The sequence below is a fragment of the Carassius carassius genome, chromosome 9 (genome assembly GCF_963082965.1).
Source record: "Carassius carassius chromosome 9, fCarCar2.1, whole genome shotgun sequence".
Lineage (NCBI taxonomy): Eukaryota > Metazoa > Chordata > Actinopteri > Cypriniformes > Cyprinidae > Carassius > Carassius carassius.
The window spans coordinates 24,202,082-24,216,935 of NC_081763.1; the positions used below are offsets into that span (position 1 = coordinate 24,202,082).

At 37.4% G+C, this 14,854-nt stretch overlaps 1 protein-coding gene across 2 annotated transcripts in view; it reads right to left on the reverse strand.

Annotated features, from left to right (window-relative positions):
* LOC132149373 (protein tweety homolog 3-like) overlaps positions 1-13,816 on the reverse strand; it is a 62,607-nt gene extending 48,791 nt beyond the window's left edge. The window contains exon 1 of one of the 2 annotated variants that reach the window (XM_059558550.1): positions 12,841-13,816. In XM_059558550.1, coding sequence (XP_059414533.1) covers positions 12,841-12,966 — 126 coding nt within the window. In that variant the 5' untranslated portion in view covers positions 12,967-13,816. The remainder of the gene's footprint in view (positions 1-12,840) is intronic. The other variant, XM_059558551.1, reaches the window with a different exon arrangement.
* Between the last annotated feature and the right edge of the window lie 1,038 nt (positions 13,817-14,854).

The following is a 14,854-nucleotide window of genomic DNA, read 5'->3' on the forward strand; positions in this document are numbered from 1 at the left end:
TGTCGCAAAAGCATCGCTTCAAAACGTAGCAGTACATTAAATTTATATCACCATTTGAGAACCCACCCGCTAGAAAATGAAGAGTGCTAGAAACTCCGCACGACAACATCTCAGAGCGGTGCAATATCAAAGAAAGTGCCTAAGCAACCAGCACTCACGCAACTGAATCTGGCCTCTTCTATTTCCAGATCAATGCCGTATGACAAAAACAGTCAAAAACAGAAGGAGATAACGTGTGCAGTAACCCATCACATCGCGAAAGACATGGCCCCGGTTAATGTTGTTGAAAAGCCTGGGTTCAGAAAGCTCATCAGCACACTTGACCCAAGATATAATCTGCCGGGTCGCAAATATTTTGCAGAGAAAGCGCTGCCTGAGTTGTACATTAAAGTGAGGGAAGAGCTGGCCAGTCAGCTTGTAAATGTGACCCACTTCTCAACAACTGCCGACATGTGAGCCATACCTCAGTTTGACGGTCCACTATATAGACAATTGGGAGTTGAAAAGCAAGTGCCTTCAGACAAGCTTTCTTCCTGAGGATCACACTGGCGGGATCATCGCACAAGGCCTGCAAGATGCTCTCATGTCATGGAATTTAAATGAAGCTTGTCAGGTGTTCATCACCACCGATAACGGCGCTAACATCGTCAAAGCTGTGAGCCTGAACCACTGGACACGTCTACAGTGTTTGCCATCGCCTGCATCTTGCAATTGGTGAGTGTTTTTTACCACTGTGATAAAATAGTAATTATCTTTATTGATATACGAGTCCACGATAATGCGATATGGCTCAGCTTGTCAGTTAACTACGGCACTGTGTTGTAAATACTGCTCCATCTGAAAGCAGGTGATGGCGATTTACTACTAATCAAGGAACCGACTTTACTGACGAGATGTGCATAATAATCGCATGCGTTATATCGCCCAGCCCTATGAGTGCATTAAAAGTGCATTATATATATTTGTTTTAAATATCCTAGTGGCATTATGCACAACAGGTGCACTTAAATTTAGTGTTGTTTTGAAACGTCATCTTAATGACAACATGAACAAAAGGGCACTTTTTTATTTGTTTTAAATTATTGTAGTTGCATTATGTACAAGAAGTGCACTTTAATTTTGTGTTTTGAAATGCCATGTGAGTTACAGCATGCACAAGCGTGCCCTAATGTCTTGTTTTGAAATGTTGTCTCTGACAATTTTGCACAAAACATGCACTTTTTATTTACAATTTTATGTTTGTGCCACTCACTGTTTAATAAATACAATTATGTTAACTTTGACTTTAGTTCTGATATCCCCTTTTTTGCATGAAAGTTTAAAATTAGCATATATTAATGCAGTATGAACAAGAATGTTTTAATGTAGACATATATAGGATCATCATACTGGTGTGATTGTATGCATCAAAGTTTTAATTCAAGGCTAAGGCAAAATATCGAGATATATCTCGCGTATCGTGACATGGCCTAAAAATATTGCAGTATTTATAAAAGGCAATATCGCCCAGCCCTAATTTAATGTATCTTTTAATTATTGAAAATTAACTTAACTTTTTGGTAAACAAAGGGGATTTACTATAAAAATAAAACATGGAAGTAATGTTGTGTGATTAAACCTTAAAAAAAAAAAAAAAAAAGTTAGATTTTTTTTTAGTAGTAGGCTATGTACATTCTGCTGAACGATAGTCTTTAACCGGACTTTTATTTTGACGGGTTGACGTACCTTTACAGTTCTGTGTAGTATGTGATGTGACGCTAGTTTTACTCAAATCAAACGGTCAAATGCTCATGAAGTGACTGTCAGAGCAGTTCTGGAGATGTTGTTTATGTGTTCACGTCTTATTTAGTGAGACCGCAGACGCTGAAATCACCGGAGCGTCACCCGCACTGAACGTGTTTTTAATGTATGAAGAAGCGCTTCTGCTCCATTCATTAACACAGACACGCAGAACATGCAGGATTCATATTTAAATAGACTGTTCCGGCTTAATATTTACAGATTTTAATCCATATCGTGATTTGATGTAAGTGCAATGACCTATTTTTGAATAATTCATTCAAAATTTGGCAAATTCCGTGCCATTCCGCGTTAAACTGTAAATTCCGTTTTTATGACTGGATTCCACGATTCCCTCCGCGTTTTCTGCATCACGGAAATCATAGGGCCCTAGTTGTGGTATGCCAGCTCTATCTCGCAATGGACACACACCACGACGTTCTCTTTACGTTTGCCTGCGCCCTCAAATCAAAACACTGCTGACTACTTGCAGTATGAGATTTTGGACACAGGCACGCAGCGCTTGTGTCTCCTTCCACTTTGTGGGTGACGTAAACGCGTTGTGTCCCATAAAAAAAAATCATTGCGAAAGAACCTGACGTGAGAATTAAAATAAATTAAAAGAGGCTTTGAGGCAGAAGAATTTGCTTCGATAATTTTTTGTAATCGAGTTACTCGAGGAATCGTTTCAGCCCTACTTCATTGCTGTTTTACATTTCTGTGTGATGGAGATTGGAGGAGATGGGAAATCATTTCCAAAAGCCGAGACAACCCAGTCCCTGTGGGCAAAATGCTAAACCGATCTAATTTTAGAAGGACGATTAAGCCTTGTGCTGTATAGACTGTGGAAGCAACTTGTCCTCAAACCACAGTGTCCACTCTTCACAGTGGCACTTCAAGAAAAATGAATCTTTTGTGAAGTCTTCTGAATCTTTCACTCTTTGACTGTTCCAAAACAGACAGCAAGGGTTGTGCCAACTAGAAACAGATCCATGGGCATTTACGTTTACGAATCTTTTGTATCTGACTTACAGGTGAATAATCAAACAGACTCATATTGAGGACAGATGAATAAACCAAGACAATTTCATTGATGACCACTGATAAACCATGTACCTCTTTCCAAGTCAACATCAATAACTGACTAAACGGTTGTCGGATGATTAGACAGACATCGTGACCCACTGCTAATATATAAACATGATCTATCCCACTTACAATCTTAAGACTTGCCAGGGTCACTGAGACAGTGGTTCCTTTCAATACAACAGTTTCAATTCAATTCAGGTTCATTTGTATAGCGCTTTTTATGATACAAATCATTGCAAAGCATCTTTACAGAAAACAACAATGGGAAAAGTGAGGCTGGATCTCATGTGAGATAAATGAGGTGTGAATGATGACGACAATGGGTGTTATGACGTCTCAAGAATAGGAAATTTGTGACTTGGTGCCAACACCATCTGGTAGAATGGCCAGTAAGCACTTGATATGATTAATCATTGCTTAAATACCCTAATTTACAAAGAATGACAGCTCTTGCCAGAACTACATAGCTAACAACCTCCGATAATGTGTTTGGAGAATGTGATTAACAGCCTTTGCGTCCATGAGAACATCTCAGCCTACTGGCAGAATGCTGTGCCTTTATATAAATATGCAACACAAATGCAGGTTCGCATGTCTACTAAATCCATCTACTTAATTGGTTTCAAACCAGAAAACTACATTACAAAAAATTAAAAATAAACTATCACATTAGCCAGCGTGGGGACATTACTGCTGATTATATATGCTGATTCAGGACACAGTGTTGTGAGAGACCCCTCTGAGCGATACCATTGCCCAAGAACAACAGCAGCATTTCAAACACAAGCTCACTGTGCTGATGTGCTCCTGCCTGTAGGCCATCCTACGGATATTTGCTAAATTTGCACCACCCTTTATTCTGTCACATTTCAGAAAAGCCCCATACATGGAATCTCACTGTGCTCTACTAAACAAAGACAAAAAAGCTGTCACATTAAGGGACTGATTTTTAAAATTGATTTAATATTTCATTTATTTGTATTTTTTTAAATTCCCATACCTACATGATAATATACACAAAAAAAAATAATAATAAAAAAAAAGATTTAAAGGGTTAGTCCACCCAAAAATTAAAATTAGCTGGTGTTTTTCTTACCCTTGGCATCCTAGGTATATATGACTTTCTTCTTTCAGATGAATCCAGTCGGAGTTATATTAAAAATTGTCCTGGCTATTCCAAACTCTATCATTGTAGTCAGCGAGTGTTGCAGTTGAACGGTCCACAAGTCGTCAAATAAAGTGTGCGCATTCATAATTAATGTGCCTCACACTGGTGAATAAAAGGCATCCTGTAGTTAATATATGCGTTTTTGGAAGAACAATATCTATATTTCAAATTAAATAAACACTTTTCTCTCACATTCGTTATCTGTCATACGCATCCGAAATTCTTGTCTGAAATTTTTGCACGTTAAAAAAAATGTACGCGACCTGTCAATGCTACGTATGTGAAACATTTAAACCGATGCAAATTTGAAGTCCACATGACAAAACTCATGGGATTACTTGTAATCTTCTTCTGACAACCCTAATTTTATACAATAAAAAAAATCTAACTTTTATTTAAAGTTTTTTACAACTAAATATATTTGTTTGTAGAAAAACGGATCCAAAGCTTAAAGGTGCTGTTTGTAAGATTTTGACTTAACTAAAGCATAAAAATACCATGATATGTTTGCAAATATTTCAGAAACATGCTAAGTTAACATACGTGTTTATCTGAAAAACAATGCTACACTCAGTTATTCTCCCTTGAAAATGCGTGTTCCGGGCTGGAATGTCTGTCGTTGTTTTGGTTTGTGAAACTGCCAGTTTACCCAATTGTATATCTGCATCCCGGGTTGCCATTTGGTGGAAAACACAGCGCATTTCATTTTATTCATCATCAATTGTGCTCGCTCTTGTTGGTGTCGTCAATATGGCAACCTCTGTATGCGACAAGTCTGAGGAGGAGTGGCTGGGTGTAAAAAAACCCTCTCCTATATTATGAAATTTGGACTGCAATACCTAGTACAGCACCTTTAACATTTAAAAAGTAAAGGATTAGTTCACCAAAAAATGAAAATTAGCCCAAAAATTACTCACCTTGAAGTCATCCTAGGTGTATAGGACTTTCTTCTTTCATATGAATCCAGTCAGAGTAATTTAAAAAAATGTCTTTGATCTTTCAAGCTGTTTGATGCAACTCAGCGGGTGTGGTCAACAAAGGCCTATTTTAGTGAATCGATGCGTTTTTTTAAGAAAATATCCATATTCAAAACGTAATAATCACTTTAATCTAGCTTGCGTCATCAGTTGAACACAGAAGCAGTTCCAGGGGAATGACGTATGATGTCAGCGATGCACATGCGCCGGTGAATCTAGTCAAAACCAACATTTGTTAACGGGAGCATAGGAAGCAAAGTTTCCCTACAACCAGTCTCTACTTAGTAACCGTTGTTTTGTTTTGATCTCTTCACTGTGTAACTTCTGAGCGGCGCAAAGATGACCTCATAAGTCACTTCACTTACTGCTTCATTTACAACTTTGCGCGCAAGCTAGATTAAAGTGATTATTACGTTTTGAATATGGATGTTTTTCTTACAAAAACACATTTGTGTCCTTATTTTCAAGCTAATCTTTACACTCTAATAAAGACAATATTGTCCAACTTAAAACCAAAAATATACATGATGATAACCCAAAGTAATGCTTTCTACTGATTTAAATTTTCCTTAAGGAGCCATATAGCCTCCACCTTGTCACGGAAAAGATTGAGGCTCTTTTCATTTCGGAAAAGATTGAGGCTCTTTTCATTTGCAGTTGGAGCTGCAAGGGGCCAAATCTGGGTCAGAGATTTCTTTGGGAAACCAACAGTAATCTAGGGAGGAGTTAGAAACATTTTCAGAGAGGATGTCAAAAGCTTGTCAGCCTTTGAAGGCAGACTAGATGGCAATAAACCTTCCCACACACACGCGCACACACAGGAAGTCAGTAGTTAACACTTAACTGTAAACTGCAAAAATAAAAAATAAAAGATCAGATCAGATCTAGAGTTTAATGAAAGCAGAAACACACAAATTTTACAAACAGGGTTATGTTTACACCGCTACATGAATGGCTCCTTCACAAATCCTTCATAACCAGCCAACCACATGACAAAATTATTGGCAGTATGCCACTGTGAGAGACAGCTTGTGTTTTCCTGCCTGGCCTGACGACAGGACGGCCTCGTCGGTCTGTATCACACCATGCAAACACGCTGACAAAACAGATTAGCAGCATCCCTGGCTGCTCTAGCTTCCTGTGCGCCCAACGACATCCCTGAAAAATGACACGCTAGAATGACTAAAATGACTCAACACTAGCGCTACAATTATCAAAAAAGGAAATGTTTTCAATGCTCCCCACGTCATGAAGAGGCAAGTCACGAGTTTCTCCAACCTCCCCCACAGCCAACCTGGGGAGAGTGGGTGTGGGAGTGGGGAAGCATGTAGGGGTTTTGTTTTTCAAATCTGCACTTCAAGCTGTGCTTAAGCCCACATTCCCACAAAAAGCAGACAGGAACTTTAACAAGTAAGGCAAATGAAAAACACTACACTGATGTGTTTAATAAAACAGTGATTAAAGACCAGATGAAATTATTTAATTTAATACATGACTGTTAGCTTGGAAATCAAAATTTAGTGTATCTAGTTCATCACTAAAATTATTTTAAGATTTACAGTTTTTCTCTTCCAGCAAAACAGTCAAACCAGTGCGAGCGGTTGTGAGTGCGGATGGGGGAATGGCGTGTTGCTGTTTTGTTTTTTGAGCAACTGGGATGGTGCCCCCCTTAGAATTGGTGCCCTATGCAAGCTGTGTACTCTGCGTGTAAATCTGCCTTTAAGCTTGAAAGAAATAAAGATTTGAAATGTGATAATTTATCGATATCGACTGATGACTTCATTAAACAGTCATGCCTTTAGTTATAAATACAATCTCCTTCTGATTAGCTTTTGCGAGTGCCAAATTATGCTTTCTTAGTCTGTCTTCAGTTTCACTATATCTCCTTTCCCATCCAACAACTGGTTGTGAAATCAGTCTATTTAGACATGGAAAGTGGCTGGAATTTAAAGTTTACAGATTTTTCTATATAATAATATATATAGAAACATAAAAAAAAATTCCCATGCTTAATCAATTATAAGTCAAGTGTCAACTAAATTACTAATTGAAATTAAAGAGAGTCCACTTCCAGTTACAACATATCAACACATAAAAGAAACCCTGCTCACACAACTTCACAAGCTCTTTAAGAACATGAATGAAGTACGAAGGTTTGGATTTGGCAAATCTGGTGTTTGGTATCTAGCATCTCTGGTTGAAGCTGAGAAAAACAATTCCAATAGAATCTCTGAATACAACCATGAACTACTTACTAATAATCTGTCCTTCAGATAGAGCTACAAGTGAAAATATCCAGAAAAACAAGCACGGTTTATGGATTTAAAGGATTACTTTTAAAGTTTCAGTTGAAATACTTTGTTCTTTCCAAGCAGATTTTGATGAAGTCTGTTTCAGCGGAAAGTAAACACATAGTTTAGCATGGTTTGTTGAAGGCTAAATATGAAAATACCACCTCTTTTCGGAAGCCAATATCAAATTTCTCCAAGTAACATTTGCGTATGTGATTCCAATTCCTAACTACTGAAAAAATACTTTTACTTTACAATAACATACTTGCCAAACTACATCATTTAGGTTAAACAACCCAGTGGTGACACTCAGATTAGCCTTCTGTGCCTTCCTCATCCGCTGGTAGGTCTGTCCTCACCCAAACAAACTCAGTGCTCCAGTCTCATCCATCACCTCCCCTTCACAGCTTGGCTTCCATCCACGATGATTCATGAGAAGCACTGCCCAAACTCCCACAGTCCTGGCCTTTGTAAACACATGAGACATGCTTTTCTCAATGCAATACCCATTGATAGCCAATGTTTAGGGATGGGAAAGGGTGAAGTTCAAATAGAATACTAGACATTGAAACAATCCACTTGAGTTTAAAGAAGTAATGGTTGCCCCAACTAGGGTTGGCCGATGTCAACAAATTTGGCATCAGTCGAGGTCTACAGTGAAACATCGCGATGAACGTTGACACGCAATGTGTGGATTCTTACTAATGACATTACAACTAATGATTCCTAACACTGCGTCTACACCACGTGCGAGCGGAGCGGTGTGGCGCAACAAAATACTATATAACCACTGATTTATAATAGAGATTCATTAAATATAAATAGGACTCATTATAATCAATGATGCTGTGGACACTAGATGCGGCGTGGCGTGACACCACAAATCCCTGACAGTCAACTGCTACCGCGTTCTATTTATGATGTGCTGACAGAAATTTCAAATTAATTTCAATGGACGATGGAATCGTCTATCGGCCCTAGCCCCAATTTCAGACTGATCAGCAATAATGAAAGATATTTTTCATTTATCATTATTAGTCGATATACTAGATATTTAATTGTGCCTATCGTGCCTATTAATTTTCTTTACTAATTTAATAACACTCTTAAATGCAATCTTTAGCAGATTAATACCCATTTTTCATACAGTACATTATAATAATGTGATTCTTTGATTTACTTCTAGAATTTAAAGTGAGTGATTTTAGTTTTTCATTTTAAGACAAAATTTCCCCACAGCGGCTAATGAACTGGAAGTCTCGCACATTCACAGAAATAAGGTGGGAAGAGTTTAAAAAAAACCTGTACATTACTGTTCGAAATTTGGGTATTAAAAAGTTTTTTTTAATACTTTATTCAGCAAGGACACAATCTATTACAAAATCTATGTTTGTGTTCTTTAAAAATTACTGTTCACCAATGAATCCACCATTGAACCAATGAATCCTTAAAAATGTCACCATTTCCAGAAAAATATTAAATAATGAGATATGATTTCTGAAGGATCATGCGACACTGAAGACTGAAGTAATGATGCTGAAAATTCAGCTTGATATCACAGGAAAAAGTTCAGGTTAAGTAAAAAAAAAAAAAAAAAAAAAAACGCAGTAGTGTTACCCCTGTGCTAAAGTTAAACATATTACCCAAACCTTCTTCAGTATATACATTAGCTTGGAAACTTCATATCTGACACACTTGACACATTCTGTTGAGCAACATTAATAACCTATCTCGCTCCGCACTACAAGCGGTCCCAAACAACTGAATATTTAGGCAGGGACATCAATAAATAATGATTTCGTGCTAAAAGCAAGGCTGCCTTTGTTACTTTTAATGGAAACAGACAATCAAAAGTAAATATACTGAGCTGAAATTAAAAGTAGTACAAAGTTCACAGATAAAGCACATCAAGGAAACCTCAACTGGGACATCAGGAGTAAGCTTAACCCCTAACTAGTGGCCAAACGAGATGACATCTCTACTTAATTCCAATCCAGTGAACAAACGGCATTCAGTGGACAGCAGGTGTCCCCTCTCTCTCTTTCTCTCCCCAATCCTCAGCTGTGCTGTTTGTTATCATTCACTAGAGAACAGGCTGCTAGTACAAGCTGCTTGAATGTCCTGTCTATTAAATGTGCATGATTTTGTGAAGATTTCTTTTTCTTCAGTGATTGAGTAAAGGGTTGATCAAGGGGTTTAGAAGTCCATGATAAGTAAGAAAATTATAAAAAATGTTTCCGTATTAAATAATTTAAATATGAATTCATACAACATTAAACATACAAAATATCCAGAAATATCCCATTTAAAGGGGTCATATGATGCTTTTTTTTTTTAAAGATCATTAGTTATTGTATTTGGAGTAACAGAATATGTTGACATGCTTTAATGTTCAAAAAAACATTTTTTTTTTAAATACTGTAAATTATTGTAGGTTCTCTATGCCCAGCCTCTCTGAAACGCATCGTTTTCTACGAGTCCCTCCTTCCAACAAGCACAATCTGCTCTGATTGGCCAACCAGAGCATTGTGATTGGCTGAACACAGCAAGCACTCATCGGAAATGTAACACCCCTTTCCATAATCGTGAGCTACGATTATAAATGTAAAATAAATGTAAAGAGAGTTAATACTGTCCTTAGTTTTACCATCAGTTCAAGCCCGAAAAGGGGAAAAGAGTCGCATGATATGTGTTTGCAGAACACAAGCCATGGACGTTTAAGTCAGCTCGCTCGCTCGCTCTCTCGCTCTCTTGCTCTCTCTCTCTCTCTCTCTCTCACACACACACACGCGCATGCACGCACACACACACACACACACACACACACACACACACACGACGAGCAAAACAGCATTTGAACAAATGTTTAACTAATAACAAAACATACTTACAGTAAAGGATTCAGAAGCACCAGATTGTCGTAGCAAAGTGATAATTACCTCCTCTCCTAGGTTCACAAAACGGTCGTCCATAAAATGTCTAGCTGTTCTAAGTAATCTTAAAGATTCCTAAATGCATCTACTTTCAGAAGACCAAATAAAGTGCCTTTGCTTTTAATTTTAATGGCTGCTTCAACACTAACTGCGGTTACTGAAACCATGCCTTCCCTCTTTATTTTGGCTGCATACACAAATATTTCCACATAGTGACGTATGACATGAGGGGGTGTGTTTGAATGAGCCGTTTTAGGGGGGCGTGGCAGAGTCTTAATTTTGATACAGAATATCTCTTTTAATTTGAGACTTTAGTCTTTGCAACTTTACAGATCTTCTTTATGTACCAAAAGCTTGTAACACTCCAAAGAGAAAGGAAAATCTTAAATTTAGATTTTCCTCTATATTAATTAAACTGAACTGTAACATTTTAAAGCATTTACATCCTTTCAAAAAAAAAAATAAAAGAAAAATGCTTGGCAAACTGATGCTGCACAAGGGTACTCTTTATAAATTATACAGTATATAAAACTAGTGGTTAGGACTTCCTCGCCATCCATGCAGATGAGCTTTTGGACAGTTCATGAAGTTATTTGTAATTCTATATGCACCTGATGTCAATGGCATCTGACAGGATGAGGTTAGATCCCTTAACACAACTGTAAAAAACAACAACAACAAAACATCATGCGTTTCAGCTTGTGCCTGCCATGCTGTTTTAAGACATTTTTCCAATGTTGATGCTTGGAAAGTCACAGGTAAAATATTTTCAAACAGCTGATAGTCTATCCTGGGCTTTATGACCTAGAAACACTGAATTCTGCTTTCACTTCTGCTCTCCATCTCAGCTGCTTTCCTGAGTAACTTTCATCATCTCTGTGCCTGAAGACCAGCAGGGACCAAGGATCAAGTTGGCCATCAGCTTGAAAATTCTCATCATCACATGAACACGTACAGCAGCCCTAAAAAATGTTTATAGACACCTTTGGACACATAGTCTAAGTCAAACTTACGTTCTGTTGCAATTCATTAAAATAACCAAATCTAAAAGCAAGTGCCACCTGTTAACTAACCAACTTAAACTTACCTTTTTTGCACCTGCTTTGACTTAAACACTGTTGAGATGATATTTAAAATTGTCTAAAGGAAGCACCTTGAACATACACTGACCATCTAGAAGACATCAAATCACTACTATGTACACAGACCACCCTGAATAACCCCCTTATAGGTGCAACAAATTATGATAATGTTGCTATAGCTCTGGAACTGTATTGTACCACCTGACCGATGGTGATGGTCAAGCACAATTACTATTCTTTAGATTAGAATTCCAAGTTACCAACTGGTTTCACCCAAATAACACTCTATAAAGCGAACAACAGTAAAGGCCAAACTTGATTTAAGGAGCTTTGATTAGAGGTATTGTCACCAGGCTTATGGCACTCCTGGCTTCCTGTTAGGCCATCTGCTGTCTCTATGACGAAAGACTATAGTCAAGTAGTTGAAAGGGTGCTCCGAAGCCTACTTTCTACTTTCATCAGCCATGCCTGGATGTGTTCAGCATTAACGAGATGCGAGTCTTAACAAATAACAATAATAAAGTCATTATAAAGACTAAATGGTCTTTTTTGGCACTAAGAAAAATGCACATAAAAAAAGCTCTGTGTAATCCCTTTAAGAGATAAGCTCCCACTAACTATTGAGCTAAAATGAACAGTTCATTCTATTGCTCTAACTCAACAGGCAAAGAGGTGTCTCTGTGCTTGTTAGTGTGTTTCAGTCCTCCTAGAAAGTTGGTATTTACAAACGTATATTTATACATTGTACATAGTATATGCTTCATTACTAATGTGCATACCGAGTTTGTTATTTTAATATCAATTGCTTAACACATTAAGCCATGCTAAGCATTGTCTTTATAATGGATTTCTAAGGGGAAAACATTTATGTACAAATCTTGTCTTTCTACTTAGATTACTATAGTAGATCGAGTTTATGGCAAGAATTAATGAAAAGAAAAGTTTTTTTTCCCTGGTCGTTTTTTTAGAACATTAAGCCATATTAAGCGTTTTAGAATGTCTCCGCAAATACAACCTTTTCACCATTTGAACACGGTGTTCATTACTGTGCTGGAAAGCCGCAAATGGAAAATCTGGAATGATTACAGAACTCTTTGAGCAAAAGACGAAATACCTGTCGCTCTACTCCAGTTTGGCTTTGCTAGGTGACACACAAACCTTGATGCTTTGGCTTCTTTTGTAACTAATTTAGTTGGCTGAAAAGAAATAGCCTACATCAACTAACCAGATCGATTTACGTCTCAAACAAAGGTTAAACAAAATAAATCACTTAACTCACAAGTATAAAAGCAAAACTTAGTCATGTCATACTGAATATCAGTGAGGCTGTTATAACAGCTTACAGCTGTGCCTATATTCACAATAACAGCACCCTTGCTTGTGTGACAGTGCTTAGAATGGGGTACAATCGGTATCATGTAACCTACGTTACCTTTTCAACACGAAACATTTCCAAACAGCATTTCATCTACACGTGTAGCTGGATCAAATAGCAGATGTGACTGTAATGCAAGGGCTTACCTGCTGGTATGAGGAGTCCTCTGGGCGAAAGTCACTGCTGGTTTGCTCAAACTGCAAATTAAAGTGAGGCAGTCTGTGGAGAAGGTTAACCCACCATGGAGGAGAGTAATTTACAACGGCTGCCATAATCTTTATGACAATAACACTCCGACTCGAGAGAAACTAAAGCAGGAAGTTGTTGAAAACTTCTGTCAGGGTTTACACAAAATCATTAGATTATAAAGTCACACATTAAGCTGCTCTTCCCTGGAAAATGCACATCTATCGTATTCCATCCACAGTAATAAATATGGAACTAAAAACGACCAGTTGTTTGAAGCGCCTGCAGTCCCTGGAGAGAATCCGAGAGCTGATTGTTAACTAAAACGAGGGATTTAATTAATCAACATAGGTCGGTAAATCTCTCAATCTCTCGGTAAAAACAAAGTCAAGCAGTAAAACGGTTCAAAAGTGTCCAGCTGTATGAAACGGGACTTCAGCTTTCCTATCTCCACCGGCTGGCTGGCAGACGCAAGGGAAGCGTGTATTACAAGCTCTTACTTCCCCTCTCCAAACTGCCTATTGTTTGGATACATTAATACTACACGCACACAATACACTATGAGAAATGCATGCATTCAGAGCTGAATCCTTCCGAGACCCAAGCCTCTGTCCTCAGGCTGCTCTCAACGCCAGCCAGTTATAAAATGTGTCTCCCTTGGCTTGATGTCAGTCACTGACTGCCTGAGATTAGTGGCCAGCGTCTGTCCGCGGCTCCGTCTTTCCCACGGTGGAACTCCTCCGTCCTTTTGTCCTTATTAGTCCTAGAGGAGTGGGGAAGGTGTTTGTGAAGTCGAGATGCCCGTGTGTGTAGCAGACGCCACGCGACTCCTCCCTGCCGACAAAGCTCGGCGAGGTGATCTCTAATCCAGTGTGAGCCAATGAAGAACAATCAAGCAACGAGCCGAAGCAACCGCAACAAACTCACGCTGAGATCGTGGAGGTTTATCACGGTATGAGACAACTGTTGAGTATGCGGACATCTAGTGGTCAGACACAATACTACACACAAGGGTTACTGGGAGCATACTACCCATTTTTGCACCTCTCCTGGTGCATTATTTATATTTATATTTATATTTATATTTATATTTATATTTATATTTATATTTATATTTATATTTATGTGTTCCCCAGAAAAGGGATGATGATAATACTTCTATATTGCTTACCTGCTGGGTGAATTATCTAAGCATTCCTGTAAGTTTTACTGAAGTTGACATAAAATAATAAAATAAATGAACATAAATTATAAAACGAACGATAAAATAATAAATATAAAATTCATTAATTTTTAAAATATTTTATATAAAATATTAAGTTCATTTCTAAAGAAAAAATGAAATCACATTAATTGTATTGATTTTAAAGGTTAAAATGTGATGGTTTAACATCAAATCCTGTGGCTTAAAATTATTTGTAAGTGTTACATATTTGTTGATAAAATATAAATATTCAAATTATTCATAAAATTAAAAATGAAATCAAACGAAACTGTCAACAATTCCCAGTCAACTCAATTCATTGGTAACATCAAATCCCATGGCTTAAAATGGTCAAAAGCATTCTATATTTGTTGACTGTGTTGAATTTGTCACCTAAAAATGATACATTGAAGCACTTGTTAGACTAATTCAGCTTGATATGCTGTAAAATGTTTCACTACTGAAAACTACAATGCATTTTTTTCATAAACTGTAAATAAAACAAAGATTATTGGAGTATTTTTACAAGATAATACGCTTTTCTTTTCAATTATTTATGAAATTTTCTATCAATTTCGGAGTGAAAATTATTTCTACACCATTTCTTTTCATTGTAAGGTTAATTGCTGCATTGAAGTAAATCATAAACTATAGTACAGAGTTCCTTGTTCTTTTTAACACTTAGATTTTAATTTTTGATGAAGAAGACTAAATTGAGACTCAATTTACAATTCATTACAACACATTAAAGAGATGTAAACAAAGATGCT